The 23,870-nt window shown below is 39.8% G+C and overlaps 1 protein-coding gene across 1 annotated transcript; it reads right to left on the bottom strand.

Annotated features, from left to right (window-relative positions):
- Positions 1-1,128: 1,128 nt before the first annotated feature.
- On the bottom strand, positions 1,129-23,371 carry armh3 (armadillo like helical domain containing 3). The gene is made up of 26 exons (XM_014986557.2): positions 23,236-23,371; positions 21,562-21,671; positions 21,407-21,463; positions 20,882-21,028; positions 19,902-20,009; positions 19,684-19,776; positions 19,506-19,580; positions 19,320-19,406; positions 18,315-18,371; positions 18,160-18,203; positions 17,648-17,708; positions 17,509-17,555; positions 16,962-17,037; positions 16,683-16,776; positions 15,402-15,503; positions 13,781-13,839; positions 13,622-13,687; positions 13,386-13,455; positions 12,957-13,017; positions 12,774-12,862; positions 11,616-11,698; positions 10,711-10,837; positions 10,440-10,515; positions 8,365-8,443; positions 3,930-4,046; positions 1,129-2,821 (listed from the first exon to the last, which is right to left on the bottom strand). Exons 2-26 carry the CDS (start codon positions 21,661-21,663, stop codon positions 2,729-2,731), a joined length of 2,070 nt encoding a protein of 689 aa, XP_014842043.1. The 5' UTR covers positions 21,664-21,671; positions 23,236-23,371; the 3' UTR covers positions 1,129-2,728.
- Positions 23,372-23,870: the final 499 nt, after the last annotated feature.

Below are 23,870 nucleotides of genomic sequence, written 5' to 3'. Positions count from 1 at the left end.
AAAAAACTCATCTGTCATCATTCTGTCATTTAGCAAATGAAAAATCATCATGGGATTCCCAAATGAAGCAATAGAAAAAGGCCTCACTACCTGTCAGTGAGGTGTTATACAGTGCATGTAAATATCTGAAGTTGGTTGAAGGTCTTTCTGAATCATTTCCAGTGAGTTGAACAGACGAGTTCTGCTGTTTTTGTAGATAATCCTTCCCTGACGTGAGAGTCGGGATGTTAGTTCACGTGTTTGGCGGACAGAGCCAAGCCTCAGCCGGCGTGTTAAACCGTGTGACTCCACATTAACGCTGCTGCGTATTCATGAAGTTTCATTGGAGCATATCAGCCTCCTCATCAAATATTCATCTGGGTGGAGATGGCATCCTTTGTCTCCTCCGAACACCCACTGCACGCTTTATTTAAAATAGTTTTTCTCTCTGGGCTGCAGCCTGGAAACAAACTTGGCTCCTTTAGAAGACGCTGGTTTATGACGTTTACTACGACAGATCATATGTGGAGTGAATTTGTCTGTCAGAGGATTATTTTTCAGAGTGCGTTACAACCCTCTCCGAGCATCAGTCAGAGCTTGTTATTGGTTATCTGTCAGCTCCGCTTTCCACGGGCGCTGAACTTCTCCGTAAAGGAGGTGAACAAACATCAATACTGCTGGATTTACTAGTCCTAGGGCACAGAGTGCATTTAAATACCTCTCTGGAACAGCTTTGCTTTCTGCCTCTCCTCTTTTTGATTCTTTATATCTCACTGGGCCTCATTTTTCTGTCTCTTCATTCTCCATATTTCTCCTTTGTCTCCAGTCTTTCTCCTGCAGCCCGTGGATTATTTCTCTTGGTCTTCCGATAGAGGACGTAATAATCCCTCACTCGCCTGCCTGTCTTTTTTTTTTTTTTTTTTTTTTAAAGCACTCTGTTCATCACCAACAAGCATTAGTTTTTTTTTTTTTCTTCCTGGAAAAAAGGATTTCTTTTTCTGATGTTTCATAATTTTATTTGAGGGATATTTTCCAAGTACTTCCAGAGACAAATAGCCACTTTCCCAGGAGTTGGAGATGGATGTTTGAAAACATATCATTTCCTTATATTTTATGGCTTTGTTTGAAGAAAAAAATGTTTTGCACACGTTTATTTTCTATTAAAATACTTTTTATTTTACCAGGTCCCAGGAGATCCCAACCAAGGTTTTGATGTCTTATTTCTTGCTCCTTACTCTTTAGTCAAAACAGATTAAACATTTTCAGCAGGACTGACTGCTGAAAAAAAAAAAAAAAACAATGGAAAACTTTTTCACAATGTAATTAACAGGAAAGCTGCAGCTTGTGCACCCTGATTCCTAATACAGCCCTGGGCAAACACCCGTATCACCAGCCGCCACCCATTTTGTTGACTGTGGCTCCTCAACGGGTAGAGAGTAGTTATCCTGCAGCTGGAAATGCAATTGTCACATTTTGAAATTACTTATGTTCTCATTTACTCGCTCGCAAAACTGTGACCATGTTTGTTCACAACTTTTACCAGAAGTCCTTCAAACTAAATCAGCTCTTGCATCCTGCACCAAACACAAAAGCCCCTGGATATTTTCAAAGCTCTTTTTCCACGAAACACGACTCGGCCGAGCCCAGACGCGCTCCGTCTACCTGGAGACAAGCCTCACATTTCACAGCTGCTAAACGGGGAAACTCAGGAGAAACAAACGACCCCAGACAAACAAAAAAAAAAACACGTTTGTTTTCAGTCGCTGTATTCATCAAAAGAAAACATCTTTCACTGCTGAGTGTAGTGACCGAGCGCACATTCGCTGATCTGATGAAAGGTTATGAAAGAAACTTGATGTGGCGATGTATTCATCATCTGACAAAAAAAAAAAATTAAGTTGGAAAAGAATGTTTATTTAAAAAAAAAACAACATAAATACACCTACAGGATTTAGAGATAACAGACAGGCCATACACTGGATAAAATTGCATAATTAATGTTGACTTTACACCAAAAATAATCACCTCAGAGAGTTTTATATCAAGGTTCTTTGTCCCGCTATAAACAGTCGTAATTAGTGCCAAAACGCACACAGGTGTGTGTATGTGTGTGTGTGTGTGCACACCTCAACACTTGCAGGTTAGTTTGTTAAAGAGAAATGACGGTAACAGCAGCAGGGATATCTCATTTAGCTGTCGTCAGTTTTTAATCACTTTGCGGCGTCTTCGACTCAATCACCTTATTGTTCTACGCTTCAACAGAAATAAAAGTAGAAAATACTTCAGAGAACCAGAGGTTTTGTTTCTTTTTACATTCACTCCACTCCAGATTTTCAAGAGCAAAAAAACAAAAAAACAACCTAAAAATCAACAAGAGTCACTCGGGTCAAAACGGCTCAGAACCACCATCACCTCAGTTTAGGGAACACGGAAAACCTAAAATGTCATGAACTGGGATTATTTGAACAGCAGGAGGAATACTTTTTGTTCCCCTGTCAGTAACAGTCCAGCTGATTGCATTCAGACACGTCCAGAACCACAGAAGAAGAAAGCGTGGACAAGTACTGGACGGCTGCGGCGTCCGTCGGTTTTCCACCGCTTGGTTCACTTTGACAAAGGTTGTGGAAATGGAAAGAACCGTTGAGGACTTGCCTGGTCTGTGTGTGAGTGAGTGAGTGTGTGTGTGTGTCTGGGTGTGTGTGTGTGTGTGTGTATGGGTCCACATGCACATGAAGGCCAACCCAAAGGCTCAGGAGATGGTGGAGAACTCTTTGAGCAGCACGTCCTGACTCAGCGTGTTCAGAGAGACGTTCTTCCTCACGTTCAGACTGATGGAGCGCACCTGCAGACAGAAACGGTCGTCACCGGAGAGAAAACACACACACACACACACACACACACACACACACACACACACACACACACACACACGCACACACACACACACACACACACACACACACACACACACACACACGGCCTTCAAACACTCCAAAAGCTAAATTATTCCAAGAAAAGGCAGTGGGCGGCAACAGGCGGCTTGTTTGTTTCTTGAACGCACTTCCGACTTGGTAGTTTGAAAAATATTTGAAATAAATATGTTAATTCTATAGATAAAATAATACAAAAAATTTGGAAACACTTTATTTGAAGGACTGTGCATAAGACTGACATAACATAATGATCATAAACAGATAGAGTCTTCATGAACTGGTGTCATGAAGTGTCGTTTGGTAAATAATGACACTTTTAATGTAAAGTTGCACTAGAAGTTGCACAAAAAGTGTAAACTTTGCATTATTTGGTCAAAAATGATCCTTTTAATGCAAAGTTCTATTAAAAGTCCATTAAAAGTGTCATTATTTACCAAATGACACTTCATGAAGACTCAGTTCATAAAGACTCCTTCATGTTCGTAACAGATGTTATGTCATGTTTATGACAGTGTCATGTCAGTCGTATGTACACCCCTTCAAATAAGGCGTTACCAAAAATTATTACACCTTAAATGTAAATGAAAGTTAATCTGATCTTATTAGTTTAAAAAGTGGTAAAAAAAAAAAAACAATACGCCCCCCTGGTGTGTTATTAACCTCTTAAATGAATTGGATGGTCTCAGAGTGACCAAAGTAACTAAATGTGATATTCATCACAGAGTGGGGTTTCAAACTGACCGCCTAAAGAAAAAGCTACACTGAAGGAACTTAAGATTTACAAAAATTCAACACAACTCTTCCATTAGAGACGCAGTAAAAACAACAGACTGACGGGCTGCGGACGGATAGAGCGATGATGAAAGGAGAGAGGATGGACAGACGGAACAGCAGACGAATGGATGGTTAGAAAGACAGATGGAGAGATTAATGAATGACAGGACGGACGGGGAAAACTGAAGCGCGACGGATAGCGGGGCTGGATGAGGAGAGAGACGAACGCATCGGGTCTCCCACCAGCTCCTTGAAGAACGCAGCTTCTTTTGGCTGCTCTGAATATCTCTCAAACTGGTCCAGACCGTCCTGCAGCTTCAGGGTCAGAGTGTCGTAATTGGAGCGGACCACCTCCAAAACCTAAAGAGGTGAAAAACAAAAAATAATAATAATAATAAGAGAAATACGGGTCGTGAAAACAAACCGCTATATGATTCAAATAAGTTCCCGTGTCTCAGGGTGACACGGTGAAACAGAGAGAGGAAACGTAAATTATTGATGAGTTTTTAAATACATTACTGCATTATTTTATTCATGAAGGATCATGTGGAGAGACGCGATGCTTTGTGGTGCAGACCACCAACCGGGCAACTAAGTGTCATTAACAGACTGCAATCCTGCCCAGATTAATCTCTCTGCGTCTCATAGCTTCTATTAATCCTAAATTTTTAACCTAATTTATTATTTTGGTGTGTTTTTTTTTTTTTTTTAACCACCAAAGATCGACATCAGGATCAGAATCAAAGTGCTTTCCATGAGGAAAACTTTGCTGTGGTATAATAACCAGATGAATGGACTGGTTAATCCTCGACTAACCAGCAATCCTATTTACTGAGAGGCTGAAAATAATCTGGCTGCTGTTAGAGGTCAAAGGGCACTGCAGCTTTAAAAGTTGTATTTTAGGAATACAATTTCTACTAAATATGCTTTTTGTATCTTTTTATCCTTCCACGGTATAAATAATGTTTTTTTCTTTCTTTGCATAAAGGCGACTTGCGTAGATGGTTGAGTTCGTAAAACACTTTCCTGCGTTAACCCCTCACTTCGCTCGCGGGCGTCTGAAGAGGTTTTGATGAGAACAGGTGACTTGACTCTTCAAAAATATATTTTGTTGATTCATTTGTTTGATGCACTTGCATGAATAATTAATCCAAAGAGACCTCAGACAAACACATACGAGCCGAACGTTCAAACTAGTCCCTCCTGCTTGTTCCCGTGTTTCGGCCCCAGCGGACTCGGAGCTTTTCTAACGTCAATGCAGTCGGATTCGGTGCCGTTTCAACAGATGTGAACCTAACAACGTTAAACATTTGTCTACTATTTATTCAATTTAAAAGCCAATTAACTTTTTGTTTTGTTTGTTTGTTTTTAATTCACAGCGAGTGCCAAATAGATCCTGTTCTGCTTGCTGTTTCTCTTTCAGTCTCTCTGGAAGTACGGCGTTAAAATATTCATGGCCACACATCTCGTTCCTTAATCTGCCTGCTCTTTTGTCACAGCCCCGCTGCTACACGTGTGTAAAACAACAAAAAAACATAAAAATTTGTACAGCAAAGTTTGACCTCCAACTTCTAATGGGAAAAACTGAAGAAAGCAAAATGGAAAACTAAGCAAGACAAAAAAAAAGTTATAATTGTCAGGTTTTTTTTCTGTTTGAAGTCATGAATAAATAATAATTAGCAGAAAACACAGCGAAGCTTTTGATCCTGTGTGACGTGAATTCAGTGTTTGTGCTTACAGGAATCGTCCATCTTCCACAATTGTAAGGACATGGAAATTCAAGGTTTGTTTCATTTTATAAAAAAAAAAAAACACTTTGGCTGAGGGACAGAACGTGACGACGGAAAGGCAGAAGAGCTCTCGTCTCTTCAGGTGAACGCTGCTGAGTTTGGACCATTTCGCTCAGTAAATCGTACGGCCGGTTAACTCTACTTTTCCCTCTAGTGTTTCTAATTTCTTTACAAATGCCACATGTTTCAAAGTAGCTGTTCTTTCATCACTTTACTGACAAAAACCGTGCAGAAGGTCGGCCTGCGTTTCATTCTGGGGAAAGACAAAATATCTGAGAAAGCTTTGTGGGAGCTGCAGCAGCTGCTGCTGCTGCTGCAGCAGCTGCTGCTGCTGCTGCTGCTGCTGCTGCTGCTGCTGCAGCAGCTGCTGCTGCTGCTGCAGCAGCTGCTGCTGCTGCTGCAGCAGCTGCTGCTGCTGCTGCTGCTGCTGCTGCTGCTGCTGCAGCAGCTGCTGCTGCTGCTGCTGCTGTTGCTGCTGCAGCTCCTGCTGCTGCTGCTGGCAACAAGATGAGAACTGCAAAAGCCAAATCAGGAAAATATCCTCTAAAAATGAAATGACAGGAACCAGAGATGCAAAGATAGAACAATTCTGGTCGATATTCCACTGCTGCTATCGAAAATGAAGATAACCAGCATGTTTGTGTATTTCCATACCAGTTCAACAGAGAGCAAACGAAAGGAGGTCGTAAGAAATGCGTTTAGAAACCTTTATTCATGTCATTGTGTTGCATTTTCTGCTTTAGCGCTGTATTTCTGGGTTCTTCACTATTATTCTTTTATTTACTGCTTTCCACGTTTTCCACCTTGCAGCACTTCGTGAACTAGATATTTTTCGTCTTTTTAACTGACCGTCCTTTTACATGTGCAGTCTGGGACGCTGTGTGGCTTAAAGGATCAAACTGGGATCAAATTTTCCTTCATGACCCTTTTTAAAATTATGCACCAGTGTTCGAAGCTGTTCAGTAAAACCTGCGTGCCGACAAAAGGGTCAGCATAAAGCAAAAAGCTTAGTCAGGAGGTTTGGGCAGGGTTTTAACCCCCTTTGGCCCCTCTTTGAGTTTCTAAATTCATCTACAGTACAGCGTGCTGTAACTGGCTGCTAAAAGCACAGCTGGGGTTTCGTTGGGTTTGAGGCTTTCATTAATGTTTCATTTGTTTTTCCTGGTATTTTTATATATATATCTTCAGATAAAATCCATTAAATCAAATAGTAAACACACGTTGAACATATTCAGAAAACATATTGCGCTATATTAGACCGCTACAACCGATCGTAGAAACAAGTCGTAGATGTTTAATGCGTTTCTGGTTGGATTCAGTGAAAACATGCAGATGGTGAGGAGCGTTTTTGCATCCAGTGACAGTGAAAAAGTATTTACTCCCCTCACAGAATTCATGAAATGTTGCAGATCAAACTCATTTAGACAAGTTTGCATATCTGGTCATGAGTGTTTCCCATTGCTGTAGATTGAAATCTGCTCCACTTTTCTCTAGACAGAGCATCGTTTTGATTCGGCAGATTTAAGCCCAGACTTTGACTAGGCCACTCCAAAAGCTTAACTTTGTTTTGCCATCCAGAGACAAAAAAAAAAAAAAAAAATCTCACCATTGAGTACTTTTGATATAGTATTAGTACAAATGTCTTAGTACACTTGAAATAAGAAAAAAATGCATTACAAGTAAGTTTTCAGCAAGACACAGGAGCTTGTTTTAATTAGGCAATTCTTTAAAATTGGTGAAAAAGTTGCAGTTCCACTGACAGATTATTTCACTTACAACATGGAAAAATGTCTTGTTATATCTGAAATAATTCAGAAAATATTGATTAAAAAAAATCAATATTAAGGAATTATTGATGTAAACAAAGATTTTATATTTTGCTTAAAAGTTTCTTGTAAGTTACTTTTATCTTACGTCATGTGTGCTAAGATATTTTCACTAGAAACTAGACCAAAAATACTTGGTAATATTTAGTGTTCTTGATCAGTCTATTGGTTACGGTTGGATCATGAACTCTGACCTTAACTGAGACAGGAGGGGCTTTAGCTGTGATGAACTTTTTTAAAAGTCTTTTCATGAAAATAATTTAAAAAATGCAATGCAATTCATAAATGATTTTTGCAACACCTCAAAAATGAACTAATGTAAAAAAAAAAAAAAAAAAAATTAAAAAAAAGCTGCCTAAGGTTTGATAAGCTACATATTAGCGGGGATGAACGTGATGTGGAGAAACCCAAACGTTTGCAGGACAAGTTCTGCTGTTCTCCCCGTTGTTGTGAATAAATCCAGCAGATAAAAGCACAGAGGTAATTAGAGCACATAATGACCAAATCCATTACTCTCCTATCAAGTGGGAATAAAAAGGAAGGAAGTCTCCAGGCGGCGCTTTCCATCCTCACAGTTTCACAAAAATGATAAATGTCTGCAGTTGGGCCCAAATAAAGCGCGCCGCCTTCTTATGCTCTTCAAACAGTAATTAAGAAACACATTAATGGTTGAGAAGTTGTCCAGCTGCGTCTTTTTAATTACTTTTTTTTTTTCCCACTTTTAGTGAATCTCAAAGCCAGAGGGACGATGTGAAATGTAACTATTTACAAGAAGTGTGGATAGACGTCTCGTCATCATCAAACAGTTTGAATTGTGTATTTCTGGCACAAAACTGTCGCTAATTTTGAATCTATGGCCTTTATTTCTCAATAAAATGCAGATAATCTCCATTACATACTATTATCAATGCTTCCTGTGGTTTTAGCTTATTCAATCTCATAGATTGGGGATCACTTGGTCAGATTTCAGACACGTCGAAACCCAAATAATCCCAGGATGTTGCCAAGCGAACTCGTGTTCAGAGTTAAAAGAACTGAAGCGTTTTTGGGTTTTTCGTTTACCTGTTCCTCTGACAGCTGGGAGATGTGGTTCACTGCGGCATACGACTCAATCTTGGGATTAAAGTGGTTGATGATGGCACTGAAAGATTAAAAACAAAAAAACAAAAAGAGGTTTGCTGAAAAGCTGCACACAGAATATGTTAAACGTCTCCTCTATGGGAAGTCGCTGCCAATTTTGTCGATGTTTTATCCGAGGTCTGACCTGCTAATACCAACTTTCCTTTAAAAAAAACTACACAATACATCTAGAATACTTAAAGTAAACAATGTAATAATTTGGCATGACATTTCCAAATATATCAGAAGATTATTTCAATAGCATTTATTTACAAATGTAACAAACTGGAAGCTTCAGTTTTCCTTGAGCATGAGGAATGTTAACATAAAGAGTCACTGATCTGGGATAATTAATGGAAAATCGTATCGGCAGGAACCCCAATAACCTGTTGGCATGGAAACCGATTTTAGAACCAAGTAAATCTGGCTCTAAAATCTGGGGGACAAACGGGAGGTGAACGAGAAGCAAAAAAAACAACAACAAAAACCACACACCTGCTTCAGATTAACGCAAACGTAAATCTGACTGGAATCCATCATGCCAGACTAAAGAAGGTACGACTTTATTGCTTCACCTGAAGAGGATTGCCGAAAGCAACCTCCCAACGTGTTAACATAAGAGGATAAACTACACTACAAAGAACCCAATTCATCAGAGACTCTAGAGAATCTGCTCTAAACAGCAAATGTGTCCGTCAGAGAGAAAAGAGGACATGAAGTGAGGACGCTAGAGGACTTCTCAAGGTCGAATATACACACATTAGGAAGTTGGATTGCTTCATAATCACTGGCAGCCTTTGTAAAGACGTGTAAAAAGCCTAAAAATACTTACATTTTCTGTCACGGTAGCAGAAATTAACACAAAAATATTTTGAAAACAAAAACCGATCTTAATTTGAGAGCATTTACAACGCTGTGAGTTTTTGCCCCCTTAAAGATTTCTACTTGTTTTTGTTCCTACTGAGCATATTTGTGTTAAGATTTCCCATTTTCCAAACTGACCTTTGCACCTAAAGCCTATTAAACCAGTTCAGATGCAAACTGAGCCAGTGGAGCGTTAAAAACCAGCAGCAGCAGCCAGTCAGTCATAACTCACTCCCAGCATTCCTTACTGTCTCTCTGAGCCAACACAAATGTAAATTCAGAGACATTGCTCTCCAGCATTTGCTCTCAGTCTGAAGAATAAACTGCTTAGTAGCTCAAATACAAGTTGACTCAATAAGCATAGCTGGGAGATTAAATGGCTTATCCTGTGTTAGTCTGGAGTGCGTAATATTTCAAATATATCAGTCTGACAGAACTGGAGAGATTTTTCTGTCACCGTAATTCTTCTGTGGGCACAAAGAGACGACAGATGGAGAGAACTGATGGGGGCAAAATTGAATCAGTTCCTTCATTTGAGTTCATTTCGTCATCTAACTGAACTCTTTATAACCTCCTCCGCTTCCATTCTTTTATTTTGTCAAATTGTCTTTTCGGGTTCTGGGTCGAAGCATTTAAATCAACTCATCGTTCTCTGAAAAAGCAAAAGTATTCATCCCAAGTCAACTTCTTACCATTCTGTAACGTCACGAGCTCAAGCTTACAGGTACTTTATTTACATTTAAAACAATAAACGATTTCAAACTAGTGCAATGTTGGAGGAGGAAGGAGGGTTTGTCTCCTCAGCTCATCTTCACAAAACGGCTCAAGTTGGGTCGACTTGGCTGGAGAGCTTCAGGGAGCTTCTGTTTTCCTCACAGATTATAAATTGGGTTTAGTTCTGGACTATCTAAAATATGAGATAAAAAAAAAATACACTAAAGATGTAGTCCGAATTTTGGGTGAGGTTCGGGTCGGCCTTGGATCATAAACCAAAATCTGTTGCAGGTTTGGTTCCAGGGCTGTAAAATACCAAACTTCATCGGTCGTAACCAGCTTCCCTGTCCCTGCTGAAGAACGGCGTCCCTGACGCTCAATGCTGTCCCGTTGTGTTCAGGGTGATCCACAGTGTTCATTCACAAGGCGAGCGTCCTTACCGGATGTTGACGAGGGCGTGCGTGACTTTGCTGGCTGCCTCCTTCCACTGTCCTGTGTTGGTGGATACTCTCAAAACTGGAGGGAAGAGGGAAAAAAAACATGGTCTGATAGTTCACTCCCTTTTTCTGTAAATTAACCCATAATTCATTTCTCAGATTTTTAGAAAGAGACACTGAAGCCCGTTTCCAGGGCTAATCTGGAGCTGGGTAGCTAGAGAGGTCCTGTGACTCTGCTCCGCTCCACGGTTTATGAAAAGGTTTCCAAACGTACCCATGCAGTAGAGGTTGTCAAAGACCTGGTGCATTCGGACAATTTCATAATACAGTTCGTCGTAGCTGTTGGATGTGGGCAGGAATGTGTCTCCGTAGGTAATAAACATGTTGAACAAGTTTACCACCTAGAAAAGGAGACAAGATTCAGGGAAATCACATATGAAACACACGAAATTAGGATTTGTAAGAAAAACTAAACTTATACTGAAGAACCATCTTGTTCTTCAGACGTCACCATAACAGTGGTGGGCACTCTGCCGCTAACGCACCAGCAGCAGAGCAAATTATTTGTGTAGAGCTTTTGCTAACGTTTAGCACACTTAGCTTCTCCTGGATTCATCTTTCTGGACAAACTCTAAAGCGCTAACAGTTTGACATCTGTGTTGAAGTTTTTGGTTATCGACTTAAGAATTCATCAAGTAGTTGGACGTTTATGTTCATGCTCTTATTTTGAAGTGTTTGAAGACTGTTTACATAGCAGTTTTGTTTCCTTTAGTCAAGTTCTTCCTCTTTTTTCCCCCCAGTAACTTCATTTCAAAAAAGAAACACGCAGGAATAAAATAAAACACAGACAAAAGAGAACAAGATATTGTCATAAACACAACATTTAAGGGAATTATGAAAGGTGTCAATTATGTCAAAATTGAACTTATAATATTTATATGGTTTGAATTGAAGTTTTTAGCATTAGCTGCTGCAAAAGACCGTGTTGGTGCAGCGTAACCAATGACTACATTAGCACAACTAATGATTATTATTAGCGCTTTGGGGTTAGTGCAGCCAACTTTTCTAGCTAGCGGTGCTCCACACCTGCAAACAGCAAACTTCAACATTAACGCAACAAGCACTGGCTGGTCCAGAAATCTCCCATCTCCACTCTGCGTGTGTGTCAGCATTTCTCACCAGCAAGGCCAGGTGAAAGATGTTGTGCTTGGCCAGTAGTGTTGTTTCATTTGACAGCAGGAACTTCAGCAGGTTGATGAGAGCTGCATGGAGAGAAAGACAGGCTAGCATTAAAGGCATAATGAGGAGAATTGTCTCCCAGCAGAGGCAGATAGCAGCAGCCTCTCAGTGGGCCTCTTCATTAAGGAGGATAATGAAACTCAGGAGGTGGGGGCGGAGGGTCCTTCCAACACCAAATCAAGGATGTCTGCAAGCTTTTACCGAGGAAAACAAAACCCATCACGGCACCTAAAACGAGCGTCCGCTCAGAACAAACGGCGACGTACGCTGACACAACAGCACACCGAAGGAAGATAAAAAGCATCCGGCGTTTTTAATTCGGCTGTTTTTCGTCTCCGGGTTTATTTTCTGTTAAGCCGTTATCGCCAGCGAGAGGGGGCGAGCCCGTGTTACTCGGGGAATTAATGTGATTATTGGTCCGATTAGAGAAATCTGTATTCCAATGAGGCGCGATGAAGCCGTTACAAAGCTGAAATGTTACCCTGCTGTGTGTTGACCCAGCTAAAAGTAAGGCCTCCAGGATGGATGGATCTCTCTTCAGAGAGTCATTATCCAACCTCAACGACGCAATGCGTCTTCAAAACAACAATCGCATCGAGTGAAGGAGAAAGTGGGCTTATTCTGCCAAAACAGAATTACTCGAAGTTCAGAGGCAGCATAATAAATACATCCATGTGGTCCGGTCACTAAAGTCTCGATACTGTTAGAATATTGTGGTTCAGTACACTGTGTGTGTACGTAAAAATTGTAGATGTACAATTAAACATTTTTTGCAACACTTGTTTGTAACAATTATTCCGTTCAAAAATGCAATATGATATAATATGATCGGCCGGTTTAGAGCCTGATCAGTCTCGTTGACCAGCCTGTCAAAACCTCACAAATTTTTTTTTCTTTTTCTGGTCAGTTAATGCACCTCAACACTGTGCTAAGCAACAACCCTGACAACAACACTGTTCGGTGTGGAAGCTGCTTCTGAAGGAAGAAAAGTCACGGTGGCACAAAGTTCCCTCTGCTGAAAGTACCAGCAGACAGACGCAGCTTTATTTCAACAAAACAAAACACACACACAGCTAAAAGTAAGTGAGGTAACTTTACCTGACCACAGCTCTCTCCAGGTGTAGTGTAGTCTGATTCTGCATTTCTTCTGGTAACATAGCAGTTTGTGAATGATTTGAACGCAGCGCCTTCAAAGGAAAAGCGTGACTTAAAACTTGTTGTGGAGAAAACATAATAATAGACGAATCACAACGGTATCCTCGTTTTTGAATGTGTGCTTACAAGTACAGATCCATGGGGAAATCCTTCATCATATGAGTGACGATAAACTCCACCATCAGATCTACATGCAAGGAGAGCAGGGGGGGAAAAAAAGAAATCAGGACTATTAGAAAGAAATAACTTAGTTTAACCTCAAAAGCAACAAGTTTGAGTTCAGTTTAGTAAAGAGAGTAAAATAAAAACTGTTCTTTTAGAGGAAATTGTAGACCTGAATGAAAAAGGCAGACGGATAACGAGAAACAAAGCTAAACTATAATGACTGCGCTATACAATGTGTGGTGTAAAACAAAAGCAAGGCATCAAAAATCATTGAGTTGGGGAAAAAAAAAAGTATTTTCTTGAATCTGTAGCAATACATATATTACAGTTTTAAATTATTAAAACATTATTTTCAAATTAGATAGGAGATTACGGTTGAACAATGTTTACCTAGAACAGCACAAACCAGCGGACGTGAAGGGATGTTTTTACCCGCCGCTTTCTTCCGGTGTCTCATCGGCTGGAAACCAGAAAATAAAATCACTTTAAATGCTTTACGTGCGCAGATTCACACGCTCCAACGTAAAACCCACACTACGGCACCGATCAAAGTTGATTTTGAATCTTAACGTCGCACAAAAACGACTGAAGCGAGCAGAAGCGGCGTGAAGCGGCCGCAGACTTACCATCCTGTGGAGGCTGACCCTGAAGTTTATGTTGTCGTCGTGGAGAAAGGCGTCGGCGTACTGGTCCTGTGGTGAAACCAGACAAACACAGAAGCGTTCGGACGTTTGTTTGGAGGACACGGACAGATGTACAGCTCACAGCAGGGGGGAGGCTCCCACCTCGGCGATGCACGTGAGGATGATCAGGCACAGTCTGGCGCTGTTGAGTCGATGCTCGTCTGTAAAACACACAAACGGCTCTGAGCGATAAAAACGACTCTGAGACGACTTTGATTCAGACACTTCTGCCTTAAGCCTTTCTGTCTATCAGAACCGTAGACTGATCGGTTTGAGCATTCTCAGGGATATTTTTGCCACACGATTTTAAATATATCTGCTGTTTTTTTTCTTTTTTCTTTATTACGATACTGTGCGTTTGAGGATGATTTTGTCTTCACCACATTCAAAAGGAAGTTAAAGCTGCCTGGTGTGTTCATTTTTGTCCAGATGTTTGCAGTTTGTCTGCTTCATGTCAGCTGCTTGCAGACTGACAGAAGGAATTTTATCTCTACTTCATTTTGTCGCACGCTGCGCCACATTAAGTGATGCAACCCGAGCTTTGACCGAACTGAAATGAAAATATACTTTTCGGCAAGTTTGACTTTTCAGTTTAAAATATCTATTATTTTTTTTCCTGATTTTATGTAATATTCTAATATCTCAAAGTCTGAATGTGGGGTATTCATTATCTGCAAGGCATCCTCAGAGTATTATAATATTTAAAGAGTTGAAATATTTCACTCTATTTGTTATGAAGCTATATAGTATATAAACTTCATCTTTTGAAACAAGTGCCAGAATATATTGAAGTTATTCAGAATATTCAGTAACACTTTATTTGAAGGGGGGTGAATAAGACTGTCATGACACTGTCATAAACATGTCATAACACATGTCATGAACATGAATAAGCCTTCATGAATATTTATGACTGTTGTCATAAAGTGTCATTCGGTAAATTATGACACTTTTAATACAAAGTTGACATTATTCAAAATGTTTTTGTTATGACAACTTGACATTAACCAAGAAATCATTACTGATATAAATTTGTTATAAAAGTATTACTGATTGCACTTTAAAAATTAGGTAACTTTATGTTATTAAAGGTAAAGTTTAAACAGTCCCCAAACTTTTTCCTGCGAGGGCCACATAACTGTTCCCTTTTCTGGTCAGGGGCCGGTCTTAGTTTTTCGAGAAAGAAACCTTAGAAAACTTTTGTTGACGGGGGTGGGGGGAGGAGGTGAAACGGGGGGCTGAAACGGGGGGCTGGATTACTGCCGATGACATATTCGCGTTTGTAGATAGATTTTTACCCAGAATGCAAATGGAAAACCGTGAGCGAAACAGTGACTGGTACTGACTAGTATATATTCCATTGAGGGAAACTAAGTTTCATATCTGCTCAAGAGCCCCCCTGGTGGTTGAAGAAAAATCCACATATATATGAAAAAAAACACTGAATGCTCTCTGGTATCGTTTAGGGGGCCGGACCAAACGAGGAGGCGGGCCGGATCCGGCCCGCGGGCCGTAGCTTGGGGACCCCTGCTATAAAAGGACTGGATCTGAGAAGGGTTCTGGCTCGGAACCAGAACTGGAAGTGAATCACTCTGAAAAGGCTTATTATCTGCCTCTCCTGTCCAGAACAATTAAACACAGCATGACTATTTAAAAGAAAGAGACAGCGTAGATAAACGGGCAGGAGAACAAAGAACGACTTGACAGCAGGTTCTCTGTTTACCTTTAGTATCCTGCATTACGATAGAGGCATACTTGAGGAAGGTAATGAGAAGGTTGCTGGTCTGCAGGTTGGGATCCAAGGGCAGCTCCGGGTTATTCATCACTGCACAAGAAGCAGAAAATTAAACTGCAAAGTTTAACATAAATATGCCAAAAAGGAAACATGAGCAGCCAACAGAAGGGGAGGTCTTTCTGAGAAAAGAACTAAACTTGTTTATCGAGTTAATGCAGCTTTATTACCCCACTGGGTCCAGACAGGGATCTACTGTTCCCAACCAAACACTCGTTCTTAGCCCACTGCAGGTCCAGAAGTACAGCAAAGAAGTCCGGGCTTTTTCAGGACACGTGATTACAAAACACGCGTGTGCCGGGTCGAGTCTGGTTTGACTGGAAGCTTCCATGAAACGGCATGAAGACGGTCTGCGTGTGGCGCGCATATCTGTGTTTGAGGCTTGAACGTAAATATTTCATACAGGGAAAAGCAGTAATGGAGGGAGAGGCGGGCAGAGAGAGGAGCAGCTTTTAACAGTAAGAGGGCGTGTGTGTCGGAAACGACCTGCTTTTGAACATGCTAGCTGCAAGAAACGGCTTCCACAAAACCTGGAGTCACAGCCGTGTATTACTTTTTTTGGAGGGGGGGGAAATTTATTATACAATGTAATTATGTGGTTTTTACTTCACAATTTTTGTTGCATGATACATTTCTACCTGTACAGTATGTAGGTATTTTATTTTGATGGTGTGAGAGGCTTTGGGTGTACTTAGTGTCTGAGTCTACTCATCAACTCTTTAAGACGTAATAAAAATGTTGAATGGAAGCGAACAGACAGGCGCTTCTGCACTTAAAGTAAACTTTATCATCTACACAGATTTCATCATTCCTTTTAAAAAAAAACAAGCTTAAAGCTTCAGTAGGTAATATAAAAATGTTTTTTTTTTTTACATATTTAACAACAGTATAAAAGGAGACAAATAATGTATTATTAAAAATATTAGCTCCTCTGTGTCCTCCCTGTGCTCCTGCTGCCATCTCCAGAAACACAACACAATGTCAGCAGCAACCAATCAGAGTCAGGAGGCGGGTCTTCTTAGCGCCGTCAATCACTCTCATGCGCATGCTGCTGCAGTTTTAAGTAGGAAGAAAAACTTTTTAAGAACATTTTGGGAAACTTTTCACAGTTTTATCCAGGATAAACACTTTCTGAATGCAGTGGTTCCAGCTCTCCAAACAGAAACAATGTCACAGCTCGTGTCACCTTGTACGTAAAAGTGAGTCTCTTACCATCTAGGGAGGGCGGCGTCGTGCCGAGTGGTGTTGTCGGTGTGGTTGGAGTGGGAGTGCTGGGTGTGACTGGGATGTCGATCTCAGGATGGCTCTGTTGAGAGACCAGAAACACAACGACTCCCTAATGTGAAAGGCGGGAATGGTTAAAGCCAGATTAGAAACACTGGAGAAAGAGAATTGCTGTGACCAATAGGGAGCTGAAAACCTTTAAAATCATTTGCTACTCATGTCCTCCTTCCACTCGATAAAGTAGTAAGAATTAATGTGTTATTTTACCTGTGCCAGCACTGTGATGAAGTTCCTGTTCAAGTGGACCGCCTCGTAAAGTGCCAGCAGAATTGCCTCGTTTGTCCTGAAAGTTGGAAATGTTTCAAAATGAACACAATTAATTATGGAGAAAAAGAGGCTTTTTTTTCCAGATAATTTTGGCTAACACAGAAGTTAAGACTCCCTGCAGGTTAAATCAATTTTATCGATAAATCACATTTAATTATCTGGATATTTTTTCCCATTAGTGAACTCCGTAGGTCAGACTGAACCACCCAAGAACTTGTTTGATGAGTGTTTTTTACAACTTTTATTTAGTTTGACTTTGAGTTAGGGTTAACTCACAGAAGGAATGAACGAAATAAAATAGTTTTTTGTAAAGATATTTTCTGTCATTTGTAATTTCTTTAAGAAAAAAAAATAGACAAAAATCAATAAAAATCCACGTATTTCGTAATTGCATATTTGTTTATTTCTATGGGTATTTTAAGCAGGAATAAGATTGACAATGAGAGCAAAAGTAAACATGGTGCCTCATAGTAAACACTGAACTTACTGCACAGAGAGTTTCTCATCAACGTCTGCTATAAACATGCTGCCCACCTGTGGAGAAAAAGACAACGGCATAAGCAAACTAGGCATTTAAAAAAACAAACCGGCTTATTTTAAAACTATGAGATGAAAGTGGAACCTACCATACTAGTGAGGGTTGAGAAGAACCCGCCCTGGTTCTCTTCCTCTTTATCTTTGTACTGTCTAAAATGTAAAGAAAAAACAAAAACAACCAATAGAAAATGGGAAATTATACATCTGTAAACAAAGAGGAGAGAGCCACATAACAGCACAAACAGAGATCGATGTTTACAATCAGACACAGAAAATACTCCAACATTTTATCTATGGGCTGCCGAACAAGCGGCTCCATGAAGCCGCCATCCATCACTCTGATGCGTCTGTCTTTGAATGCAGACGGACCAAACCTTCTTCACAAACAGCATCTTAATTCCCCTCATCTGGAAAAACATCACAGACCACCAGAGCAAACTGCCAGATATAAATAACTTGTGTTGTTTTTGTCCTTCGTCAGAGCAGAAATAGAAACACTGATGACACCGGCAGCCTCATCACGCGCACACACACACACACACACACACACACAGCTATTACAAACCAGTTTGAGTCATGTGAAGAAATGTAAAGATCTCACCTGTTATATTCTGTCAGAGCTTGATGAAGGACCACGCCCATGCCCTGGGAATGACATGAAATGAGTCGTTCAGTCGTTAATCTACCGGATGAAAAGGTCGCCTGCTTCTCACCATCGTTCTTTAATGAGGAGACAGCGAGCAGCAGCATACTTACATCGAGCGTCGGCTCGTCGTCCACAATGGAGAGTTTCACGATGTACGGATTCACAGACTGAAGAAAGAAAAGCAATCAGAGAACAACACAGATCATTTAGGCCGATGTTACACTTGGAGTATCGAAAACAGCAGACCTGAAGAAATAAGGAATATTTTAAAAAGTCATATCCTCTACATTAAGTATGTGTACCGTATGCTGCTATTTGCGTTACCTTTCCATTGAGCAATGTGCTACAGTGTCAAAGTGAGTGTATCTTCATAAATGCAGACAGAACCTCTGCATAGTGTAGCATGAGATTATTTATAACGGTCACTGCTATACCATTTGTGCAGTGCTTAAATAAATTCAGTGGCACAGGAGTGAGCTTTATAACGTTCTAACATTATTAACCTTATGCCAATTCAAAACCATGAATGGCTTGAATTGGCTATGACTCTGTTAGAGCCGGTAGCAGGGCGAATATTTGTTGTCCTTTTTTAAATTAAAGCAATTAGATCATGTCAGAGAAAAATCCAATCACTAAACTGTTTCTGTTTGCATAGCAATAACTTTAAACCATAAAAGCTGCATGATCTTCTGTGGCTTAGAAATCACTATTTTTAAAACCGTGGTGTAGCTTAACTAATTCAATTCAATTCAAATTAATAAATACTTTATTTTTCATAAAGGGAATTTAAGTGTTGTCCTAATTCATATCATCTAATTATCTTCAAATAGTCTCTGTGAATAATAATCCTCTGGGCAAAAAGGATTCATACATTTAATGACAAAAAACAATTTGCTCTTAGGATCTTTTGAAACGAAAAGAGTTGGTTACATTTTTAAATTAATTTTAAATAAAAAAAAGAAACTCTGATGCTCTTATCATCCATATGTATAATTTTCCATTAAATCTATATTTATTCTATTTCATTTTTTAGTTCGGTTTTCATGAGCATTGAGGACATCAGATATTGTTCTGCATATTGAACACTTCAGCACACATATAAATGTTACGCTCACCTCGTACTTCCTGTAGTTGACCAGAAGCGCCAGCAGAACCACAGCATCATACCCATGCTGCCCTCTGCTGGACGGATCCGACAGAATCTGAGACGACAGGAAGAAGTCAAAGCATCGCTGAACCAAAGGGCACAAACTGTTTTAAAAACAACATGTCAAATATCATTGTAAAAGAAAAACACTTACTTGTAGAATAGCTTCAAAAATGCTGTTGATCATCACATATTCCAGAATTGTGTTCTGGCTTATATTATCCGTTACCTGGAAATATAATTTTTCCACATTTATGACAAACAAAAAAAATTTATGGTTTTATTTTTTGTTGCTTTTTTTTTTTTTTTTACATTCTATCTATTCTTCTCACCGTCACCAAACACAGTAACAATTTCAGGCAAAGGCTCTTGAGGCTCTCTGAGCTGTCGCCACAAAGCAGGCTGTCCAATCTCTCCATCAGGTCCTGAAAGAGACGCAAACAAACCTGAATCAACTCAAACAGCTAAGCTTTTTTTTTTCTTTTTTATCCCCATGTGCTTTGCTTATTGCACAGATGGCTTCTCTTTTTTAAGGTGATTTATCACACACCTTCATCCTCCGCTCCGCCTTGTCAAAGCCCATGAGCATGTTAATGATGTCGAAGCCGGATGCAGACTTGTTCTTCTGATGAACCCCTCGGAAAAGCGCACAGAGCGTCTGGCAAGACGAGCAGAGATCAGAGATTGCTGCGAGACGTGAAAACCTTCCTGAATATAAATGCTGGGAAGGACACTGTGACTGGATTAAGTTGTTTTATCCGTTAAGGCAAAACATTTTTATAGGAATGGATGTTCTAGAAATAGGTTTCTTTGGTATTTTACGGCACTTTTTATATCTTTTGTTGCGTTTACGCTTTCTCTTTCCAATGCAAGTGTTCATATATTAAAAAAAAATACTTAAAGCAATTAATCTACTGCATAATCAACATTCAGATTTGATGATCGCAAGCATCCCTGCATGACTTCAGGGTATGTGCAGGTTTCAGAGAGTCAAATTTAAGATTTTTTAAGACCTTTTTAATGCCACCCTGAATGCCATTTAAGACCGAGAAAAAAAAAAGAAAAAAAAAAAAAGCTGAGCTGTAAATAAAGGGAACGTTTAGGGAAAAACAATGACAGCAAAAACAATGACATTTCTGGCTCTTTGTGTTTCTCACACTCTCCGGCCCACAGACCAAACTTAAAAGTTTATGATTTTTTTTTTTTTTTTTTTTTTTTTGCACAAAATGGGCTCGACCCCATTTGGGTGGGGAACAGAAATGAGTCAATGACGAAAATAAACATCCTGCATCCGACTGATGATAAAATTCCACTTATCCATGATGGACACAAAAAAGCCAGATGGGAAGAACATGTCAGCAGCTGCTTTTGCATAACAGAAAAGTCCCACAAGAGAGAACAGCAGTCCTGCCACCACAACATTCATGACAGTAAAGGCCTTTTTTTTTATGAATTCAAGACAGTTTAGGCCTTGATTTTAGATACGTGAATTCAAGACTTTTTAAGGATGCACGGACATCCTGCGGTTACCTGCAGGGCGTTGACTACTTTGATCTGGTGCTCCTCTCCTAGAGCCTGGACGCAGTGGTGAAACAGGGAGTTGATGTTGTCTTGGATACGTTGCACTTCCTCCCCGTTTACGCTCTCCAATTTGGACTCCAGGTACTCCAAGTTCACCTGAAACCAAAGAATGTAGCACACTGGGGCAAAAAAATTATTTCACAATAAAATCCTTAAAGAAAAAAAGTAATTTAGTCCGTTTTAAATACAGTAAAACTGAGTATTTGGACAAATTATGCAAATGTCGCCACCTGGCAGACTGACGCACAGTCATGCTGCAGTTCAATCTGATTTGAGTGAATCCGCACTTCCTCTTGAACACGAGAACAGATTTTTGCAAATGCCTTTGTCTGTGAGTCACTCCAGCTGCTTCTGACAGCAGTTTTCTCTCAAAACTATTATTTTCAGCGCACATCACGATCACCCTAACCAGGCCAGACAACAAATTTCCAATCATGTCTGCAGACATTTCCACCGGAGTGCGTTTTTCTCTACCTTCATGAGAAACAGCTCGTCCCAGAAGCGAGGGTTATTTTTAGCCGGGTCTTCTTTCTAAATAGGCATAGAAAGGACGCCGTTGTCAGCACAGGAACAAATTTACTCCTTTCTGAAAACATCCACCACTTCTTACCACCCGCCGCAGCACTCACAGCAAAAATCTCGTCGTACATCAGAACCACCTTCTCTTTCAAAGGCTTTTTAGAGGATGACGTCCTCCTCAGCAGCCCTGCCTTCTTCTCAACTTGAGACATGACTAAGTCTGCAAAGAGAGCGGAAACAGAGTTAGCATGCAAACAGTGTGCAAAATCAGGAGGCACACAAAAACCAAGTCGTCATTAACAAATGCTTAATATGCAATATAAAATTAAAATGTGCTAGCAGTAGCTTTTTTACATTGCAAAAATGGTTCTTCTGGCAGCAGGTAGAGGTTGTAGATTGTTTTGGATCTTTGTGTCTTGATCAGGTCATTCAACCTCATGAGCTCTTAATGGTGTACTATACTTGTTTCTGATTAGTTCTCAATATACAGAAATTATTGCAGGAAACGTTTCGCATGGGATTTATGTCACCGACTACGCTGTCAAGTGACAAATAGTGGCTGGAAGCAATCACTGTTTACAGTCATACCACACCCAATTTGCTCATCGCTTTTACTGGCCTCTCCCACAGAATCTGAAACACGGATGACCAAAGGCATGAACAAAAGATTTATTTCATAACTCAACACAATAGCATCACAACAGAGGAAAACTAACACTGTAAAAGTTACAAAGAATTCCTGAAACAAGTCTCTGCAAATGTGCAATGTCTTGTTATTTTACACCTGATATTAACGCCACTGACTGTTTCAATCCCCCTTACCACGTTTGTCATAACGTTTCTGACATATGCACAAGTAGAAAAACTTAATGTAACACATCTGATTCTTTTCTGCACGTTTATGGTTTCCGAAAAATGTACCTAAAATAATACAGACAGAAATATTTTAGGAGCTGTATTGCTACTAATGTAATTAGTTGTTTTAGCAGCCTATTTCCTAAAGCAATAAAACTCATATTGGGGAGATTAGGCAAATGACTGCGCAATATTAACAGGAATTACTGTAATGTAAACAATGCAACGATTCGGCAACAGGTAAATCGCCTGTCAGTGGTTACATTTGCAAAAAATATTTTCCCATTTGTCTCACTTCACTTATTATGATCATAAACTATCAGCAAAGACGAATAATTTAACTCAGGACTATAGCAAACCACAGCGACGACCTTCTCAGAACTTCATTGCCAAAGGTAATATTTTACTGACTTTTAATAATTTACACCAACACAAGTGCACTTTCTCAATGGCTATGTTAGCAGAGCCCTACTTGACAGAAGTTAGAGACTGCACACTGAAACATTTTCCGTCAGTTATCGGCTGAAACTGGCTGCTATTGATGAAGTCAATATTGATCAGTTCTAGTTGGAATCAGCTGCTAGCTATCTTATCTTGCGTTAGCTTCATAAGCCAGTTCTACTGAACTAGTCCATCTTCTTGAAACTACAAAAAGCGAAATCATGACCATCAGATATTTTCATCCTGCAGAAAAATCATTAAGCTCCGCAATGCAAGCCCGTTAAATTACCAACTGTAAACTCAATCGGGCCTTTTTACATATAGATGTTTCGCAGCTTTGGCTAACGCTAAGCTAGCTGATGTCTATCATTATTTATGTTAGCTACCACTGATTTAACTGTTACGAGCTAAGTGACAAACGCCTGCGTAATTACTGGTTAACTGTCCGTGTTTTTATTGTTTATATATGTTAATTTCCACGTACGTACCTCAGTCAAACAGTCAAATACCAATGGTAATGTAGTTCATGAATTCTTGTGGCAGCAGTTAGCTGTTAGCGCCCTGTTAGCATCCTGCTGCTCTCCAGGGTCTTAACGTCCGACAGATTTCTTCATGTATTTCCTTCTCAATTCTCTGTAACATGACGTTTTCTTTTAAATACCGTAATCAGAAATCCTTTTTTTTCTTTCTTGACTCTTTATCACAAACGGGAGAGCTTTGAACACTTAAAACAATTGAAGAAAACCAAGCAATCAGACATTATTGCAAGAAAAAATATGTGTGGTCCTTGCACCAAATTAGATTCACTAAACAAAATGAAGTGCTCATTAAATGAAATGTAATTTCCCACTGAGGGACAAGGGTGTAAGAAAATGGATGGAGTTGGATTTTAGGCAACAAATTAGATCAAACCTGTAGCACTTGACCAAATCTAAAAGATGTGTAAAAACAAAAACATAGCCTAAATCAATATTTTCTCATGGCAGCATAATTTTATTTAAATCTCAAATTTAGTTTTTTTTTCTGTTTTCGCTGTGTATCAGACACGACATGAAAACTAATTTCTTTAAGCCACACTGGCCAGCAGGCACATAAAGCCGTGTTAAAGCTCCACTTTAAAGGA

The sequence above is a fragment of the Poecilia mexicana genome, unplaced genomic scaffold (assembly GCF_051168715.1).
Source record: "Poecilia mexicana isolate PSO_F unplaced genomic scaffold, ASM5116871v1 scaffold_1, whole genome shotgun sequence".
Taxonomy (NCBI): domain Eukaryota; kingdom Metazoa; phylum Chordata; class Actinopteri; order Cyprinodontiformes; family Poeciliidae; genus Poecilia; species Poecilia mexicana.
Note: the sequence above shows the minus strand (reverse complement) of the source record. Positions and strands in the feature narration are given on the sequence as shown.